Consider the following 20,288-nt stretch of genomic DNA (forward strand, 5'->3'; position numbering starts at 1 on the left):
CTACTACCTTTAGTATATCTTAGTAGTACTGACAGTTCTCATTTGTGGTTCAGTGGGTTAAGGACCCCACAATGTCTCTGTGAAGATGCAGGTTTGATCTCTGGCTTCACTCAGTGGGTTAAAGATCTGGTGGTGTGTTGCTGCAAGCTGTGGCGTAGGTCGCAGATACAGCCATTTCTAGTGCTACCATGGCTGTGGCATAGGCCGCAGTTGCAGCTCCAATGCAACCCCAACCTGGGAGCTTCCATATGCGGTAGGTATGGCCATAAAAAGAAAAAAAAAAAAAAAACCCTTAATGGTGCATGTGAACAATAATTACAATATAGCCTTCAGTTTATAAAAGCATGTCCTATGCTTTGTAAAAACTTTAGGTGATTTTCCAGATAAATTCAGCTGTTGAGTCTTGGCTTTCCCCCTTTTGCAGACTTTAGCACTTTACTATATATTTTATAATTATACTTATATAAATTAGTGTGAATATGGGGGGTGTTGCACATTATGTTGCTTTCAGGGCTTTTAGCTAAATCCAGCCTTGTGGTAGTTTTTTTTATAACATTTTCAGAGTTCTCTGGTGCCCTAGCAGGTAAGGACTCGTCATTGTCACTGCCATGGCTCGGGTTCAGTCCCTGGCCCAGGAACTCCCACATGCCACAAGTATGGCCAAAAAATAAAAAATAAAAATAAATAAATCTTCAATCATGTAAAATTTTCCACTCTGGGACTCTGACACCAATGACACTATTCTTATACTAGAAAAACCTTAAGAAGGTGAAGCTGTCTTAACAATGAAATAGTCTTGGTTCAATGTGCTAGGGTAGTATTACCACACTGTAGATAATAAATGATTCTTATAGATAAAATGCTTTAGAGGATGATTGATTTAGCATCTTTCATTTGGCATTAAACTATATTTTCCCCTTAATTTTTAGATTTTATTCATCACATTAATGACACAGATGCTGTACCAGGTACCAATGATAGCAACCCTGGTAAGTAGTTTGGAATTGAAAGTTTGACTTGTTTCTATATTCATCTTCTTGCTTCAAAAAGGATTTAAGATAAAACTCATAACTTTATTTTAGGTAAATGACTGCACAAAATCATTATGCTAACTAAGCCACTATTAAATTGTTAGTAGTCAATACGTTAAAAAAAAAAAAACTCCGCAAAAATTTGTGTTAATGTGAATTAAACAATATTTACTTTGTATTATACAGTTCACAGTTATAATTCACGGCTATAGTATCCATATTTACCTATAACCAGTACATATTTCAGGAAGCTATATCACTGCTGATTATCTTGGAAGTCTAGAACCATAGTTCTCAGCTTAACTTAGTTTCAGACATTTATTATTTTAGTTACTAATATTTAAGATATTTCCTAATAATGAACCAAGGTTAGTAAATATGGAAAAATAAATTGAAGACTTGGCCAAAAAAAAAAAATCTTGATTTCTTAGAAAAGTTTCCTTTAATTAATTTATTAAAAATAAACATTTGTGGCCTATAGGTTTATCCACTATGGCAGTCACAGAAAAAGTGAAGAGGAAAGCTAATGTAACCTGATTAACAATTATACTGTTAACCTTGAACATCACCTAAAACTTTCATGTATTTAGGTTTCAGAGACACTGCATTGATATCATTTTAATGGAGGAATATATTGATCATTAAGAGGACAGTTCATTCAGTACATATTTATTAAGTCTCTTATGGGTCAGGAACTGTTCTAGGCTCTGGGAGAAAACAGACAAACCAAGAGTTTCTCCTCTAATGAAGCATATACTCCAATGTTTGCTATTCAGTATCTTACTTTACCCCATAGTTAAACTGATTAACCTGTCATTTGTTAACACTAGAAAATGAGTGAAGTACCAAATTTTATTTCTGTGAACACATACACACTTTTGAATAATTATACTATAATATATTTTAAAATATAACCCTTGTTCCTTACCTCAGAATTTTCAAAAGACTAAGTAATTTCTCTTCTAATTGCCTTAAAAGAGAAATTCAGGAGTTCCCATTGTGGCTCAGCAGGCTAAGAACCTGACGTAGTTTCTGTTGAGGATGCAAGTTCAATCCCTGGCCTCCCTCAGTGGGTTAGGGATCCAGCATTGCCACAAGCTGCAGGGTAGGTCACAGATGAGGCTCAAATCTGGTGTCGCCATGGCTATGGTGAAGTCCAGCAGCTGCAGCTTTGATTCAACCCCTAGCCTGGGAACATCTATATGTTGCAGGTTTGGCCCTAAAAAGAAAAAAAAAAGACAGAGAGAGAAATTCATTTACTATAGTTATTCTGGTATCAGTTAATGAAACTAGTTTATTAATATCTAATAGGATTTTTTCAGTAGGGAGTGAGTTACTTTTATTGTTGAGCTCATAAATATCATAATTACACTGATAATTTGGAGAGCACCATCAGCAAAGTCAGTTTACTTTGCATCATAATATCCTATGTCGATAGTAGCACTTCTTGATTCTTCTGTTTATTTTGAACAGTATGTTAAATACTGAGACTATGAAACAATCCATCTCAGTTAATGTTAAAAAAATTACAGGAGTTCCTGTCGTGGAGCAGTGGTTAACAAATCCGACTAGGAACCATGAGGTTGCGGGTTCGGTCCCTGCCCTTGCTCAGTGGGTTAACAATCTGGCGTTGCCGTGAGCTGTGGTGTAGGTTGCAGATGCGGCTCGGATCCCGCGTTGCTGTGGCTCTGGTGTAGGCCTGTGGCTACAGCTCCGATTCAACCCCTAGCCTGGGAACCTCCATATGCCGCGGGAGCGGCCCAAGAAATAGCAAAAAGACAAAAAAAAAAAAATTACAGCTGACATTTATTGGATACTTATTGTGCACAGTCATTGTTCTAAATGTTTTACAGCAACTCTGTAAGGTAGGTACCGTTCTCTCCATTTTCTATGCTGAAAGAAGTTACTAACTTCCCCAGGGTTACATAGCTATTAAGCGACAGAGTCAAGATTCTTTTTTCAGTCAGCTTACTCCCATAGCCTATGCTCTTTACCACTGTAATTATTAGCACAAGAGAAAGTCAAGTTAATTTACTTCTGTTCGTACCATAGAAGAAAACGGTACATGTTCCAGTGCTAAGAAAGAAGACGAAAGAAAACAGTGGTTAGCTTTGTGGCATGCCAAATAATGGGTAGAGAATAAAATTGTTGCTCAGCATTTTTCATTAGTATTAAACATTCTTTACAAAGAGCTGATTTTTAGCAAAATTACTATTATGAAATTAGAAACACGGTGAGAATGATTTGTATTCTCTCTGCTAACAGAAGAAATTGCCACTTGTAGATCAGTGTTAGAAAAAATATATATTAGGATGTCCCTGGTGGCCTAGTGTGTTAAGGATCTGGCTTTGTCACTGCTGTGGCACAGGTTTGATCCCAGGCCTGGGAACTTTTACGTGCTGTGGACATAGCCAAAAAAAAAGTTATACTCACTTCCCAATTCTCTGGATATCATCTGGGCCCTTAAACTGCTATAAGACGTGATAAACATCTGGGAGAATTACTCTGGATTGCTGGAATTCAAGATTCTTAAACTGTAAGCGATAATTAGGTTTTAACGGTACCATGGAAGCTGTTTCAATGGTGTCTTCTTTTTATTCCAAACCCACAGATTTTGTTTCTTGTTAGAAGCAGCCTGTTTTTTGGCTTTGTATGGGTTTATTTAGCACCACAAACAATTACCTTGAATGATATTTCTTATATTATTGTATAGATAAAATCAAATATTATCCAACCCAATATTTTCTCTCTGGCAATGGAACCAAAGGATATTTGGTAGGACAATTTAATAGTTTCCAGTAAAAGCTAAAGCTATACCTCAAAATTTTCTGACATTCTCCTACCTTTAATTATTTATAGGTAAAAAATTTCTAATATCGCTGTATATGAATAGATAAACAAGAAGGACGTACTGTGTTGCACAGGGAACTATATTCAGTATCTTGTAATAACCTATAGTAGAAAATAATCCAAAAAGGACTGTGTGTGTGTATACAGATATATGTATATCTGAATCATTTTGTTGTAACCTGAAACTAACACATTATAAGTCAACTATACTTCAATAAAAATAAATGAAAAACAAGTAATCATAATATATCTAAATAGAATCATCTATTTTTTTTTTTTTTTCCAGAAAAGAGAAACTTAGCATTCATGGTAAAAACTGAGGTTGGTAGAGCAGGTGTCAGTCTCAGGAGTAGTTGTTTTCTGTTCTTTGTTGCCTTCTCTAATCTGATACTTCTCTTTTGCAGTGATTTGTCCAAGTGCCAGTAGTAGTAACCATCCTGACAATGGCTCTATGATTTTCTACGCCAATGACACGGGACTCCAACAGTTTGAAAAGTGGTGGAATAAGTCCAAGACAGTGCCCTTTTACCTTATAGGGCTCCTCCTGCCACTGCTCAATTTCAAATCTCCTTCATTTTTTTCAAAATTTAATATCCTAGGTAAGCTGAAGCACTATGTTATAGAGCCTCTGTGCAGTAGAATATGTGCTGGATTCTTTGGAAATATGGTCTGACTGGAGAAACAGTTACCTTGCAAGCCTGTTTATCTATGTTTAATTTGTTCATTCATCTGTTACCCTGCTTTTGGGTTTTCTTCATGGAGTTTAGTACAAAGAAAAAATACAGATCACCATTTCAAGTCCTTTTCTAAAATGAGTTACTGGGATTCCCATTCTAGCCTTACTGAACAACTAGTCCCCAATTCCTCCAAGAGTACAACTAGAGGAAGTAGACCAGGATTTCAGAAGGAGAAATCCAAAGTGGTATTTTAGGAGTTTTTAATTCTAAGGGTTGGAAATATTAGAATTTACTATGGGAAGTTATGGAGTATTTTTTTCCTACAGTTTTAATTTAAGAATATAGCACAGAATTATCCCTTGACTTTTAAGCTAGAATATCACTCTCTAACTCAAGCTCCTTAGGTTTATTCTGCTTTTGCTCTTGTCCTCAGTGCTTTTCCTTTCTTAGAACACTGTTGCCTCCTCAAAGGAACAGACTTCTTTTTGTGAGACCTGTTTTTCAAAAACTTCTGAAATCATCAAAGAAATTTCAGACCAGAAACCCCTGTGAAAGCTCAGATCTGGCTTACTAAAAAAAAAATTGATAACTCCAACTAGACAACAGGATTTCACCTCCTCACTATCTGTCTGAACTCCTCATAGGCAGCCTAGAGTATAAAATAGTTAAATTACCCATCATATCAAAGACCAAAGGAGGAGGTAAGAGTGTTTCTCTATACCTCTGGCTCACAACAGCATTCCCTGTAAGACCACCACAGGCACACACAGAAAATGAGGAGTTGTGGTTATGTAAGCTTCAGCCTCTTGTTCTCATTCTTTCCAAATCAGCTAACCTCCAAACCCACAGTGGAGCTTATATAGCTCATTTGTGGTTTCCTGATTTGCTTGCCTGCTTTCCTATGGAACAGATCTTTAAAAGTTAGCATAGAAGAATTTGCTTAATTGGGCAGAATAATCATTAACTTCTAACCAGGTTAATTATTCTCTACTTCCTTAAGGATATTCTGCTTTCACCCTTTTTCTTGGTATTTTCCCTTATAAAACTGCATGTGGTTTCCTAAAGTCCTCTAAATTCTAGACTACTGAACAAGTCCTGAAATTCTGAATGCCCATTTTACCCTGTGTATAAATACCCGTGAGTAGAATCTGGAATTCCCCCTTCTAGCAGGTTGTACTGCAAAATCAAAACCTTATCTACATAATAAAAAAAAAAACCTCATCTAGGTACTAGAACAGATTGTTTATGGATTATTTGGCTTATTGCCTTTCTCAAGTAAGTTAATGATCCACGTTTATTTTATTACTTTACTTTCTATCATCTTATACTAAATATTTTGAAAGACTTTTGCAACTTATTGACTGTCTCTAATAGTTCCAGTGCAAAGAATAACGGTTAGTTTCAGGTTGTTTTTTCTTTTTTATGTTACCCTACAATTTTGTAATGGACTCTGTGCTTGTATCTTCCACTAAACTCAGCTCATAAGTCAAGTAGGCGATTTTGCATTTGGCAATATATGAGCTACTTGAAGAAGAACTATATGAGCTACTACAGTTCTTCTTAGGCCTACTGCATAGCTTTTTGCTGTGTTTTCTGATACCTCATGTAGCTTGTTTCTGTTCTTTAGATCTCACCTGGGTTTTAGGGGGCATACCAATGAAGGTAATAATTTCCCAAACTTTGCTGAGAGTGTAGAAACAAAGTTTGATTTCAAAATATTTATAAAACACACAAAGCTGATTTTCTGAATTTTTCCTTACAGGCACAGTGTCCGTTCTCTATTTGATTTTTCTTGTCACCTTCAAGGCTTTTCACTTGGGATTTCATTTGGAGTTTCATTGGTTTTTGCCAACAGAATTTTTTGTCCCAGGTGAGCTATTTTCGCTAAGTAAAGAATTAATAAATTACAATAATGTGGTCTTAAGTTAACTATTGTTTCTATAAAACAAGTAATGGTATTTTTGTGTGTGTGTGTGTCTTTTTAGGGCCACACCTGCAGCATATGGAGGTTCCCAGGCTAGGGGTCGAATCAGAGCTGTAGCTGCCAGCCTACTCCAGAGCCACAGCAATTCAGGACCGAGCCGAATCTGCAATCTACATACACCACAGCTCATGGTAATGCCAGATCCTTAACGCACTGAGCAAGGCCAGGGATCAAACCTGTGTCCTCATGGATCCTAGTCGGTTTCGTTAACCACTGAGCCATGACTGGAACTCCGTGTAATGGTATTTTTTATGATGAGCATTTTTATTAATGCTGTTAAGCTAAAAAAAAAAAGGAGTACAGTTGAAATTGCTCTGGTTTTCTTGCAGTTAAGGATAACCAGGAGCCTTTCTCACCTCTGTATGGGAGATAAAGTTACAATGCAATTGAAAAATCAAGAACTCATTCTCTAGACTTTTCTGAGAAAACATAACCCTAGAATTTCAGAGACTTAAAAATAGTCAATGATAATGTACAGACAATACTGGTAATTAACATCATTTTTTCCTTGTATTTTTTTTAATATTGCTAATTTATCAGGCTAATTAAGATGATTACTAAGTGTTCCCTCCCTCCTTTTTTTTTCCTTTTTTATGGTTATAACTTGACAATTTCTTTTTTTTTCATTGTTTTTAATTGAAATGTAGTTGACTTACAGTGTTGTATTAACAATTTCTTAAGTTTCATCCAAGTTTTAGAAGATTTTGGACATGATAGAAATATCATGAAGCAATGAATGGATAATGCTAAATGAGGAGACAAACTAGAAAATAAAGTGACTATTATGCTCATATCTTAAAAACTAATAAGGGGAAAGTAGTACAAAATTCTGTTGTTGGTTTAGAAAGATTGCTTTCTTTCCATTCTTCAGCTGTAGATTCTACCAGTGTAGAATTTCAAGTCTCTATTCAATATGTAATGTTACTTTAAAGTCTGCAATTACAGCTGTCTACCACTCCTTTTGTTTCTTTTGTTATACTATTCCTGAATTTTCCAGGTGTGTTGAGTTGATGGTGATTGGAGGCTGTTGTTTATATTACCATGGTTACTTGTTTTCAGACCATCTGGATTCATTAGCTTTGAATAATTTTTTTAATGACCACACCGACAGTATACAGAAGTTTCCAGGCCAGGGGTTGAATCTGAGCCACGGTTGTGACCTACATTGCAGCTGTAGCAACGCCCATCCTTTAACCCACTGTGTCAGGCCAGGGATCAAACCCATGCCGCCACAGCAACCTGAGCCACTGCAGTAGGATTCTTAACCTGCTGTGCTACAGCAGGAACTCTTGTTTTTTGTTTTTTGTTTTTTTTTTCTGTTAGAGACCTTCAAAGACTAAAAAGTGTAAATTCAGGATAAAGGAAGTACTAGGGCTTGAAAGGCATCCTTCTCTCCCAGATTTTATTTAAAATTGGACAGTGATGAAAATGGCAACTTTAAGCTACTTCTTCCTAATTAATAAAAATAGTCTAGGATGTTATTTTCTAAAAGTAGATCCATACTGGTTTATATTAAGAGTGTTAGTGATAAAAATTTCTGCTAATGGAGTTCCCGTCGTGGCGCAGTGGTTAACGAATCCGACTAGGAACCATGAGGTTGTGGGTTCGGTCCCTGCCCTTGCTCAGTGGGTTAAGGGTCTGGCGTTGCCGTGAGCTGTGGTGTAGGTCGCAGATGTGGCTCGGATCCCGCGTTGCTGTGGCTCTGGTGTAGGCCGGTGGCTACAGCTCCAATTCGACCCCTAGCCTGGGAACCTCCATATGCCGTGGGAGCGGCCCAAGAAATAGCAAAAAGACAAAAAAGACAAAAAAAAAATTCTGCTAATGATAGAACTTTAGAGATAAAAATGAAAGAAAGGGAGAGTATAAACAGTTATTTAGAAGACTGAAAAGAGAACATATTTAAATAGATATCAAGCCATTTATTTAACTTTACTTCATTTCTAAATGATGTGAAGGGAGAACCATTAGGACTAAAAGATGTTTGTATAAACATTTATGGTCTGAAGTTACACTGTTTTGGTTGAAGAATTTGTCAAGAATGAAAATAAGTCATAAGTATTTTTCAGTAAAGGCTAGTTAAAAATCAGAGAATGTTGGAGGGTGTGAATCTTTACTATCCTGATGAAGAATTCCCATAAACTTCTGGTTCTAACTGAATTTTTATGTACAATCCTTACTGTACATAAGTAAATAATTTACTGTACTGTAAATAATTTTTTATCTCAATGAATTTTATTACATTTATAATTGTACAATGATCATCACAACCCAATTTTATAGCATTTCTGTCCCAAAGCCCCAGCGCATCCCTCCACCCCCCAACCTATCTCATCTGGAAACCATAAGTTTTTCAAAGTGTGTGAGTCAGCATCTGTTCTGCAAAGAACTTCATTATGTCCTTTATGTAGATTCCACATGTGAGTAACAGCATATGATGTTGGTGTCTCGCTGACTGACTTCACTTAGCATGATAATTTCCAGGTCCATCCATGTTGCTGTAAGTGCCATTATTTCTTTTCTTTTGATGGCTGAGTAATATTCCATTGTGTATATATACCACATCTTCTTTATCCACTCCTCTGTCTATGGACATTTAGGTTGTTTCCATGTCTTGGCTGTTGCAAATAGTGCTACAGTGAACATTGGAGTACATGTATCTTTTCAAGTCATGGTTTTCTCTGGATAGATGCCCAGGAGTGGGATTGCTGAATCAAATGTTAATTCTATTTTTAGTTTTCTGAGAAATCTCCATACTGATTTCCACAGTGGTTGCACCAGTTCACATCCCCACCAACAGTGTAATAGGATTCCCTTTTCTCCATACCCTCTCCAGCATTTATTGTTTGTAGACTTTTTTGATGGTGGCCATTCCAGCCAGTGTAAGGTGGTACCTCATAGTGGTTTTGATTTGCATTTCTCTTAATAATTAGTGATGTTGAATATCTTTTCATGTGTTTTTTGGCCATTTGTATGTCTTCTTTTGAGAATTGTCTGTTTAGATCTTCTGCCCATTTTTTGATGAGGTTGTTTATTTTTTTGGTATTGAGCTACAGAAGGTGTTTATAAATTTTGAAGATTAATCTCTTGTCAGTCGATTCATTTGCAAAGATTTTCTCCCATTCCGTGGGTTGTCTTTTTGTTTTGTTTAGGGTTTCCTTTGCCATGAAGAAATTTTTAAGTGTAATTAAGTCCCATTTGTTTATTTTTGTTTTTATTGCTATTACTCTAGGAGGTGGATCTGAGAAGATATTGCTGTGGTTTATGTCAGAGAGTGTTTGGCCTATGTTTTCCTCTAAGAGTTTATAGTATCTGGTCTTATATTTAGGTCTTTAATTCATTTTGAGTATTTTTTTGTGTATGGTGTTAGAAAGTGCTCTAATTTCAATCTTTTCCATGTGGCTGTCCAGTTTTCCCAGCACCACTTGTTGAACAGGCTGTCTTTTCTCCATTGTATATTCTTGCCTCCTTTGTCATAGATTAGTTGACTGTAGGTACGTGGGTTTAGTTATGGGCTCTCTATCCTGTTCCACTGATCTATATTTCTGTCTTTGTGCTAGTACCATATGGTTTTGATGACTATAGCTTTGTACTATAGTCTGAGGTCAGGGAGCCTGATTCCTCCAGCTCCATTTTTCTTTTTCAGGATGTCTTTGGCTATTCTTGGTCTTTTGCACTTCCAAACAAACTGTAAAATATTTTGTTCTAGTTCTGTGAAAATGTAAATAAATTTTCTAAAAATTTATTTATCAGTTCAGTAGATTCCATCACTCTTCTTCCCAAATAATTAGAAAAATGAGAAAAATCTACTTATCTATTTTATCCTTTCCTTTCCTGCCTACTCAAGAACTTTATTTTTGCAGTTACTCTTTCTTTTTCCTTAATCATCAGATTTTTTTCCTACTGAACTATTCCTACCAGTATACGAACCTATTACCCAGTCTAAAAATGAAAATTCATATGACCCCAAATTCCCCTCTAGCTATTGCTTCCTTTTAAAGAGAAACTTTTTGTCAGAGTTGCCTCTGCTTACTGTCTCCACTTCTTCTGTTGTACCTTGCACTCACTAATGTGAGTCTCTTGCTCCAGTCACTCCATCTTTCCAAATCCAATGACCAAATCTCACACTTCTTCTTACTCAACTTATCAGCAGCATGGAGCACATTTAGTCACTCCTTCCATGTTAAGACCCTTTACTTAACTTCTAAAACCCCATTGTCTCTTGATTATTTTCCATAACTCTTCCTTCTCATATCTCTGACATCTAAATGATAGAGTCATCCAGGATTTAGTATTCAACTGCTCTTCTCTCTACCTTTATTCCCTAAATAATGTCATCTACTCACCTGGCTTTATATGTTGTCTATATAGTGACTAGTTCCAATTTTTTATCTCTGGCCCCGATCTCTCCACTGAAATCCATACTCACATATCTACCTGCACTTTCTGCATCTCCACTTGGATGTCCACTTTATATACTTAATTTATAAAAACCAAGTATTTGTTTTCTTCTTCATCCACCCCCTCCCACAAGCCTGCTTATTAACCTTCTCTTCTCCCAGGCTTTGATGGAAAACCAAAGTATATAATATTTATTTACCTTACTTCTTCTTTTCTTTTAGAGCTAATGCTTGATTCTTTTTTTATTTTTTTTTTCCTTAGGGCCACACCTGCAGCACATGGAGGTTCCAGGCTAGGGGTCAAATTGGAGCTGCAGCTGCTACCCTACACCACAGCCACAGCAATGCAGGATTCAAGCTGCACCTGCAACTTACACCACAGCTCATGGCAACACTGGATCCTTTACCCACTGAATGAGGCCAGAGATTGAACCTGTATCCTCATGGATACTAGTCAGGTTCGTTTCTATTGAGCCACGACAGGGACTCCTAATGCTTGATTTTAGTTGTTCTCTCTTTCTTTCCTAAAAATAGTATGGTAAAAATTCACTAGGAGTCCCTTGTGGCGTAGCAGGTTAAGAATCCAGCATTGTTACTGCAATGACCCAAGTCATTGGTTCATTCCTTGGCTTGGGAATTTCCACATGCAGGCATGGCCAAAAAAAAAAAAAAAATGGGAATTCCTATTGTGGCTTAGCAGTTACAAACCCAGCTAGTATCCGTGAGGACACGGATTTGATCCCTGGCCTCAATCAGTGGGTTAAGGATCCATGTTGCCATGAGCCATGGTATAAGTTGCAGACATGGCTCAGATCTGGTGTTGCTGTGGCTGTGGTGTAGGCCAGCAGCTGCAGCTCCTATTTGCCCTCTATTGTGGATACTTACATATGCTGTGGGTGCAGCCTTAAAAAAAAAAAAGACAAAAATTTTTTTAAAAAAAGAAAAGTTGGTGGACTTTCTTTTCTCATTTCTACTTTTTACACTAAGAAATCCCCTGAGATGGGTTGTTCTCTACTTTGCCTAGATGCAATACTGTTTTTCAGTAAATCATAGTCTTTTTGTACATAAAAGCAATTTTTTTTTCTTTTTAGGGCCACACTTGCAGTATATGGAAGTTCCTAGGCTAGGGGTCAAATCAAAGCTGCTGCTGCTGACCTACACCACAGTCACAACAACACTGGATCTGAGTCCCATCTGTGGCTTATGCTGAAGGTTGTGGCAACACCAGATTCTCAACCCACTGAACAAAGTCAGGGATTGAACCCACATCCTCATGGATACTAGTCAGGTTCTTAACCCCACTGAGCCACTATGGGAATTGCTCATTTTTCTGTTAACAGATTTCGACAGAAATTGGCAGTGCTTTTAAAATGTTATTTTATTATTTTTATTTCAAAGTAACTTTGTGTTTATTGTAGAAAATTTAGAGGATATAGGTAAGTGATTAAATTAAAATAAATTCCATTAGCCAAAGATAACTATTTATTCTTTGTGGATATGTCTACAATCTTTTCTTTTTTCTTTCTTCCTTTTTTTTTTAAACATACATACATTTTTAAAATATAAGTAAAATTGCACTATACATGCTATTTGAATCATGAACATTGGCCATAGCATAAAATATTTCTTTAGAACATAATTCTTGCATAATGTATACCACTGAGCAAATGTATCATAGTTTAGCCATTCCCCTCTGTGTAGACATTAAATTATTTCCAATTTTTTTTTTGTCTTTTTGCCGTTTCTTGGGCTGCTCCCATGGCATATGGAGGTTCCCAGGCTAGGGGAATCGGAGATGTAGCCTCTGGCCTAAGCCACAGCCACAGCAATGCCAGATCTGAGCCAATCCATTGCCCAAGTGGGGCCAGGGATCGAACCTGCATCCTCATGGATACTAGTCAGATTCATTTCTGCTTAGTCATGAAGGGAACTCCTATTTGTAGACTTTTTGATGATAACCACCTCACAATGAGATGTGAGGTGGTATCTCACTGTGGTTTTGATATGTATTTCTCTGATGATTAGTGACATGGATCATTTTCTCATGTGCCTGTTGGTCATCTCTGTATCTTCTTCGGAAAAATGTATATTTGGATCTTTTGCCCATTTTTTAATCAGATAGACCCTGAATTTGATCTTGCTCTACAATACATTAGTTGTATGACCTCAAACGGGAATAGCTAATATAAAGTACCCTCACAGAGGAGTTATTTCTTGATTCCTTTTCTTTCCCTTTTCAAGTAGGTATTTGCTTATGTATAATGTTAGCCTTGAGGAACTTTGTAAAGACATTTTAATGTTCTTATTCCCTAGACAAAACAGAGACAACTGATTTTTAGTAATCAACTTTCAGCTACTAATATTTGTTTTCCATTTTTCCGTTTTAATGTGTTTTCCCCTCTCTTTTTCTCGTAGAGATAAGATTTCAGTTTCCACAGCTGACTGGAGTGCTTACCCTTGCTTTCTTTATTCATAATTGTATTATCACACTCTTGAAGAACAATAAGAATCAAGAGAACAATGTGAGTAATTACCTGAGAAGTTGACTTTTATTACTGGATCTTAATTTTTAAATTGGAACCATAAAACCATGATCAGCAACCTTTTTCTGTGAAGGTTCAGGTGGTGAACATTTTAGGCCTTGGGAACCATGTGGCTACAACTACCCCACTCTGCTGTTGTGGCATGAAAGTAACCATAGATAATGTGTAAACAGGTGACTGGTAGCTGTGTTACAAGAAAAGTTTATTTACAAAAACAGACAGTGGGCCAGATTTCACCCATGAGCCATGATTTGCCAACCCCAGTTATAGAGCAGTCACTAAAAAATAAAGATGTAATAGCCACTAAAAAATAATCACTAATAGTCAATAGTGGTGATAAAATCTTTTAAAAATACCCAAGTGATCTAAAAGAATACAGGGAAGGAAGTTCCCATGTGGTGCAGCAGGTTGAGGATCTGGTGTTGCTGTAGCTATGGCACAGACTGCAGCTACGGTGAGGGTTTGATCCCTGGCCTAGAAACCTCCAAGTGTCATGGGTGAGGCTGAAAAAATAAATAAATAAAATAAAATAAGACAGGAAAAAGAAAACAAAGAATGGATGGAACAGGAATTCCCATTGTGGCTGAGCAGGTTAAGAACCCAGCTAGTGGAGTTCCCGTCGTGGCGCAGTGGTTAACGAACCTGACTAGGAACCATGAGGTTGCGGGTTCGGTCCCTGCCCTTGCTCAGTGGGTTAACGATCCGGCGTTGCCGTGAGCTGTGGTGTAGGTTGCAGACGCGGCTCGGATCCCGCGTTGCTGTGGCTCTGGCGTAGGCCGGTGGCTACAGCTCCGATTCAACCCCTAGCCTGGGAATCTCCATATGCTGCGGGAGCAGCCCAAGAAATAGCAACAACAACAACAACAAAGACAAAAAGACAAAAAAAAAAAAAAAAGAACCCAGCTAGTATCCATGAAGATGAAGGTTCAATCCCTGGCCTCGCTCAGTGGGTTAAAGATTTGGCATTGCCACAAGCTGCGGTGTTGGTCACAGATGTGGCTCAGATCCTGAAACATTGCTATGGCTGTGGTCTAGACAGGCAGCTGCAGCTTTAATTCATCCCCTAGCCTGGGAACTTCTATATGCCTCAGGTACAACCCTAAAAAGAAAAAAAAAAAAAAAAAGAATAGATGTGACAAATAGAAAAATAATAGATTCAAACCCAATCATATTGATAATTACATTATAAATCGTCTAAATACTACAATTAAAAGATGGGGATTGTCAGTCTGATTAAAAAGCAAAACCTAACTCTATGCTATCTATAATAAACTTAACTTTAAATATAAAGATATACCTTGCAGGGAGTTCCCATTGTGGTGCAGCAGAAATAAATCCACTTGGTCTCCATGAGGATGCGGATTCAACTCCTGGCCTCACTCAATGGATTAAGGACACGGCGTTGCCTTGAGCTGTAGTGTAGGTCGCTGACACGGCTTATGTCCTGAGTTGCTGTGGCTGTAGTGTAGGCCGGCAGCTGTAGCTCTGATTTGACCTCTAGCCTGGGAACTTCCATATACAGCAAGTGCAGCCCTAAAAAGCCAAAAAAAAAAAAAAAAGATATACCACGCAGACACTAAACATAAGAAGGATAGAGAGGCTGTTTCAGAACCAGGAGTATTGCCAAAGATAAAGAGGAACATTATATGATGATCTTTAAGGATCAATTAATCAAGATGATATAATAATCCAAAATATGTATGCAACCAGAGATAGAGCTTCCAAGTAAATGAAACAGCAGCTGTCAGAACGGCAAGAAGTAGAGGAATCTACAATTATAATTAGAGATTTCATCACCACTCCTTTAATAATTGATAGAACAAATAGAAATAAGTAAGGATATAGAAAGAACAAAGAACACTATTAACCTGCTTGATCTAATTGGCATTTATAAAAGTCTTCTCTCAAACAACAGCAGAACGCATATTCTTTTCAAATATACATGAAACATTTACCAAGATAGATCATGTGCTTAGTCACTGAAGATGTAAGTCACAATAAATTTAAAAAAAAAAAAACTGAAATCATACCAAGTATGTTCTTTGAGCACAGTGAAGTTAGAAATTAATGACAGAAAGAAATTTGGGAAATTGACAATTATGTGGAAATTAAACAACATACTCCTAAATAACTAAATGAGTCAAGAAGAAATCACAAGAAAACTGAGAAAATTACTTTGAGGTTATTGAAAATGCCCGTACAACATACCATAGCCGTCTGTTATTCACTTTACATTCAGATAACACAGCAGATAGTTGAGTTGCCTCCTTGTCACTAGATGGTAAACTCACATGATATTTTATAAAAATGGAAGGTCAAGAGAAAATTGGCAAACAAACACAAATGTGCAATAATAAAACAAAAAGTGCTAATGCTGGAAATTAAATTTGAATCAAACATATTTGACTGTGAAAATGTTGACACTGCTGCCATTCAAGAGACTTAGAGGAACTTAGGGAAGGTGAGCTTATCAACATAAATGAGGAAAATAGTTGTGATGAAAAGCGTGAAGATGTCCCAGAGGAAGCCCTGTTGTCAGAAAACATCACATTGAAAGATTTCTTAGAGATACTTCATGACATTAAAAGCACAAAGAATGAAATGTCAGAGGCCAATACAAACTTAGAAGAAAGGCATAGAAAAGAAGTTTGCTTTATATTATTATTATACCATGAGGAGTTCCAGCTGTGGTACAATGAGTTGATGATCTGGCTTGTCTTCGTGGCCATTGCTGGTTCAATCCCCAGTCCAGCACAGCCAAAATGGGGGAGGGGGAAGGCAGAATTCCTACTATACCTGGAGAAGGAAAAAAACTGTTTAAACTACTCTTCCTAAGTTTTTATAGAGAAATAGAACTCTTTAATTCTCAGCGTTTCTGATGTTTTAAATTAGGATGCTAAATAAGTATTACTTTTTCCATTTTTTTCATTTTCTCATACATTTGTAACTGACAGTTTTTTATTGTTTTGACAAAAATTGTTAAACATCATGGAACAATCATTTCTCCCATTGATTATTTTGATCATACTGCACAGTCATTTTTTAAACAACAGATAATGTATTAAAATAATTGATGTAAGTATCTGCAACGGTGACTTCAAGCACTCAGTACTGATGGAAGTCATCTGCTTAACAATCTCTGAAGGACTGTGCAAGTCCTGAATTACTTATGGATCTGCATCTGGAGCCAACTTTGGAAAATCTTAGAGTCTTAGAACCCTCATCTCAAGGAGTTTTTCTTGTAGTGATCTCAGAGTCTTGGTTGGCATCCAAACTGGTCCTTTCACTTTTAGATCCTTTTCCTTTGTGCCTGTGATCAAGTCAGTACTCCCTTCTCCAGAGATTCTGGGTTGTGGCTGGTTAGAGTAATTCTCCTTCCTCCAGATGGGAAGTTATGATGCCTTCCCATGTCTGCAAGCCTTAGCTGCAGCACAGCTTCCCGACTGACCTGCTTCTGGGTAAGTGTGACCAGTGGTGAGGCAGGAGCAGGCTGCACCAGCTATGCTGCAGCTGCGTCCAAAGTCATCCTCCTCAAAGAGGTGTCTGGGGCCTTTTACAGTCTCATTCTACCATGAAAAGAGAGGACTGTCTGTACTTAATGCTGCTCCTGAGTAGAATTGAGTAGAATTGCTCTTCTTGGAAATTCACAGCAGTTTATCTAGAGGTATGCATTCCTCAGTGTGAGAAGCTTAGGACTTGATAGAAAAATGAATGTTTCAGTTCTTGGTTCCTGGAGGACATAGGAAGAGTCCTCCCTTTCTTATTAGATCACTCAGTGGGCCTTGAAGTCTGTATTTCATATGTAAATACCATAAAATGAATTCTTGTTTCGACTGAGTTTGAGGGGGGTAGCTCTTTGTAGAAGCAGTATGTGAGGTTCAGCTAATTAAATTTGACTCAACTTTTGTCACTTGGAGACATTTTTTTGTGTGTCTTTTTGCCATTTCTTGGGCCGCTCCCTCGGCACATGGAGGTTCCCAGGCTAGGGGTCTAATCAGAGCTTGAAAGAAAAAAAAGAGTCATCACAATCATAAAATGTGGGCAAGGGAAATAAGGAAATTAATAGACTCTTTGTTAAAAAAATTTGTTTGTTTCTCTTCTTAATTTTAGTATAGTAATGAAATGTTTGAACCTACAGGACCATCAGGCTAAAACATGCAATTATAGGAAGGGGTTAGCATACTTAAAAAAACAGGGCACTCACAAACAAAAACCAAACACTGCATTCGCAAAAAGTGAAAAAAAAAAAAAAACACTCAAGCAGAAAATAGTCGGAGACCATCCAACCAAAAAAAGAAAGGAAGAATGGAGAACCGTAGAATCAACTGGAACATGAGGTTTAAAATGACAATAAATAATCATCTATCAATTATCACCTTAAATGTCAATGGACTGAATGCTCCAATCAAAAGACACAGAGTGGCTGAGTGAATAAAAAAGCAAAAACCTTCAATCTGCTGCCGACAAGAAACTTACCTTAGGACAAAGGACACATATAGATTGAAAGTGAAGGGGTGGGAAAAAATATTTCATGCCAGTAGACATGACAGGAAGGCAGGAGTTGCAATACTCTTATCAGACAAAATAGACTTTAAAACAAAAGACATAAAGAAAGACAAAGAAGGACACTATTTAGTGATTAAGGGATCCATCCAAGAAGAGGATATTACTATCGTCAACATATATGCCCCAAATACAGGAGCACCAAGATAATACAACAAATATCAACAGACATAAAGGGAGAAATTGATGGGAATATAATCATAGTAGGGGACTTTAATACCCACTCACACCAATGGACAGATCCTCTAGACAGAAAACCAATAAAGCAACAGAGATCCTAAAGGGAACAATAGAGGAGTTCCCATCATGGCGCAGTGGTTTACGAATCCGACTAGGAACCATGAGGTTGTGGGTTCGGTCCCTGCCCTTGCTCAGTGGGTTAACCATCCGGCATTGCCGTGAGCTGTGGTGTAGGTTGCAGACGCGGCTCGGATCCCATGTTGCTGTGGCTCTGGCGTAGGCCGGTGGCTACAGCTCCGATTCGACCCCTAGCCTGGGAACCTCCATATGCTGCGGGAGCGGCCCAAGAAATAGCAAAAAGGCAAAAAAAATAAAATAAAAAACAATAGAAAAGTTAGACTTAGTTGACATCTTCAGGACACTATATCCAAAAAAATCAGAATACACATTCTTCTCAAGTGCGCATGGAACATTCTCAAGAATCGACCACATATTGGGACACAAAGCTAACCTCAACATATTTAGGAGCATAGAAATTATTTCAAGTATCTTCTCTGACCACAATGGTATGAAACTAGAAATCAACCACAGGAAAAGAAATGAGAAAAAACCTACTACATGGAAACTAAACAACATGCTACTAAAAAACCAATGGGTAAATGAGGAAATCAAGAAGGAAATTGAAAAATACCTTGAGACAAACAATAATGAAGACACAACCTCTCAAATTCTATGGGATGCCACAAAAGCAGTGCTCAGAGGGAAATTCATAGCGATACAGGCCTTCCTCAAAAAAGAAGAAAGATCTCAAATTGACAACTTAACCCTCCACCTAAACGAATTAGAAAGAGAAGAACAAAAAAGACCTAAAGTCAGCAGAAGGAAGGAAATTGTAAAGATCAAAGAGGAAATCAATAAAATAGAGATTCAAAAAACAATAGAGAAAATTAATAAGACCAAGAGCTGGTTCTTTGAAAAGGTAAACAAAATTGACAAACCCCTGGCTAGACTCACTAAGAAAAGGAAAGAACCCAAATAAACAAAATTAGAAACAGAGCTTGTAGCCACTGGCCTATGCCAGAGCCACAGCAACACAGGATCTGATCCACATCTGCAGCCTACACCACAGCTCACGGCAACATTGGATCCTTAACCCACTGAGTAAGGCCAGGGATCGAACCCACAACCTCATGGTTCCTAGTCGGATTGGTTAACCACTGAGCCACAACAGGAACTCCGGGGAAATTATTTTTTGAAGGATTAAAAATAAAAGTTTAAATGGATGATTTTTTTACTGTCTTTTTTTTTAATACTTTTTAGGGCCACACCTGAGGCATACAGAAGTTCCCAGATTAGGGGTCGAATCAGAGCTACAGCTGCCTGCCACTGCTATAGCAAAGCCAGATCCAAGCCCTGTCTGCAACTTACATCACAGCTTGTGGCAACACTGGGTCTTTAACCCACTGAGCAGAGCCAGGGATTTAACTCGCAACTTCATGGATACTAGTTGGGTACAATGCTGAGCCACAACAGTAACTCCTCTTACTGTCTTAATTAATTGAAACTAGTGTGTGAAATGTGGCCCAACTTTCAAAATATCAGTTATACTTCCTGTTAACTTCTTAAAATATTTAAATTAATAATGATAAAGCTAACATTTATGAAGCATTATATGCTAGCCAAATTCCAAACACATTAAATACTTGTAAATATACACATTTTCCTTTTGACTAAACTGAATTGGCTTATATATTTGCATAAATTAAGCCAAGTGGGTACTATATTCTGAGAAAAATTTTGTCATTTGATTTATTTAATGATTATACTTTTAAGCAGGTTTCAGTGAGTAATATAACTTATAGAAATCCTGTTAATATCATGATACAATATTTTCTTGAGATTTAAGTCAGAAAAATGTAAAGTTTGTCAGAAACTCTAAATTCTTATCATTGGTGTTAGGTTAGTCATTCAGAGATCAGTTAAAAAAAAAAGTTTGACAATAGAAAAAAGACAAAAATAATGGAAAAGCCCTCCTTATCGTCTATATAAAGTAGAGTAGGATT

General features: G+C 37.2%; 1 protein-coding gene across 7 annotated transcripts in view; it reads left to right on the forward strand.

Moving 5' to 3' along the window:
• SLC38A9 (solute carrier family 38 member 9) overlaps positions 1-20,288 on the forward strand; it is an 87,206-nt gene that overhangs the window by 54,863 nt on the left and 12,055 nt on the right. For all 7 annotated transcript variants that reach the window (XM_047759286.1, XM_047759369.1, XM_047759451.1 and 4 more), the window contains 4 exons: positions 930-989; positions 4,286-4,480; positions 6,321-6,428; positions 13,355-13,461. In XM_047759286.1, the coding sequence (XP_047615242.1) occupies positions 930-989; positions 4,286-4,480; positions 6,321-6,428; positions 13,355-13,461 (470 nt within the window). The remainder of the gene's footprint in view (positions 1-929; positions 990-4,285; positions 4,481-6,320; positions 6,429-13,354; positions 13,462-20,288) is intronic.

Source organism: Phacochoerus africanus, chromosome 1, assembly GCF_016906955.1.
Source record: "Phacochoerus africanus isolate WHEZ1 chromosome 1, ROS_Pafr_v1, whole genome shotgun sequence".
Taxonomy (NCBI): Eukaryota; Metazoa; Chordata; class Mammalia; order Artiodactyla; family Suidae; genus Phacochoerus; species Phacochoerus africanus.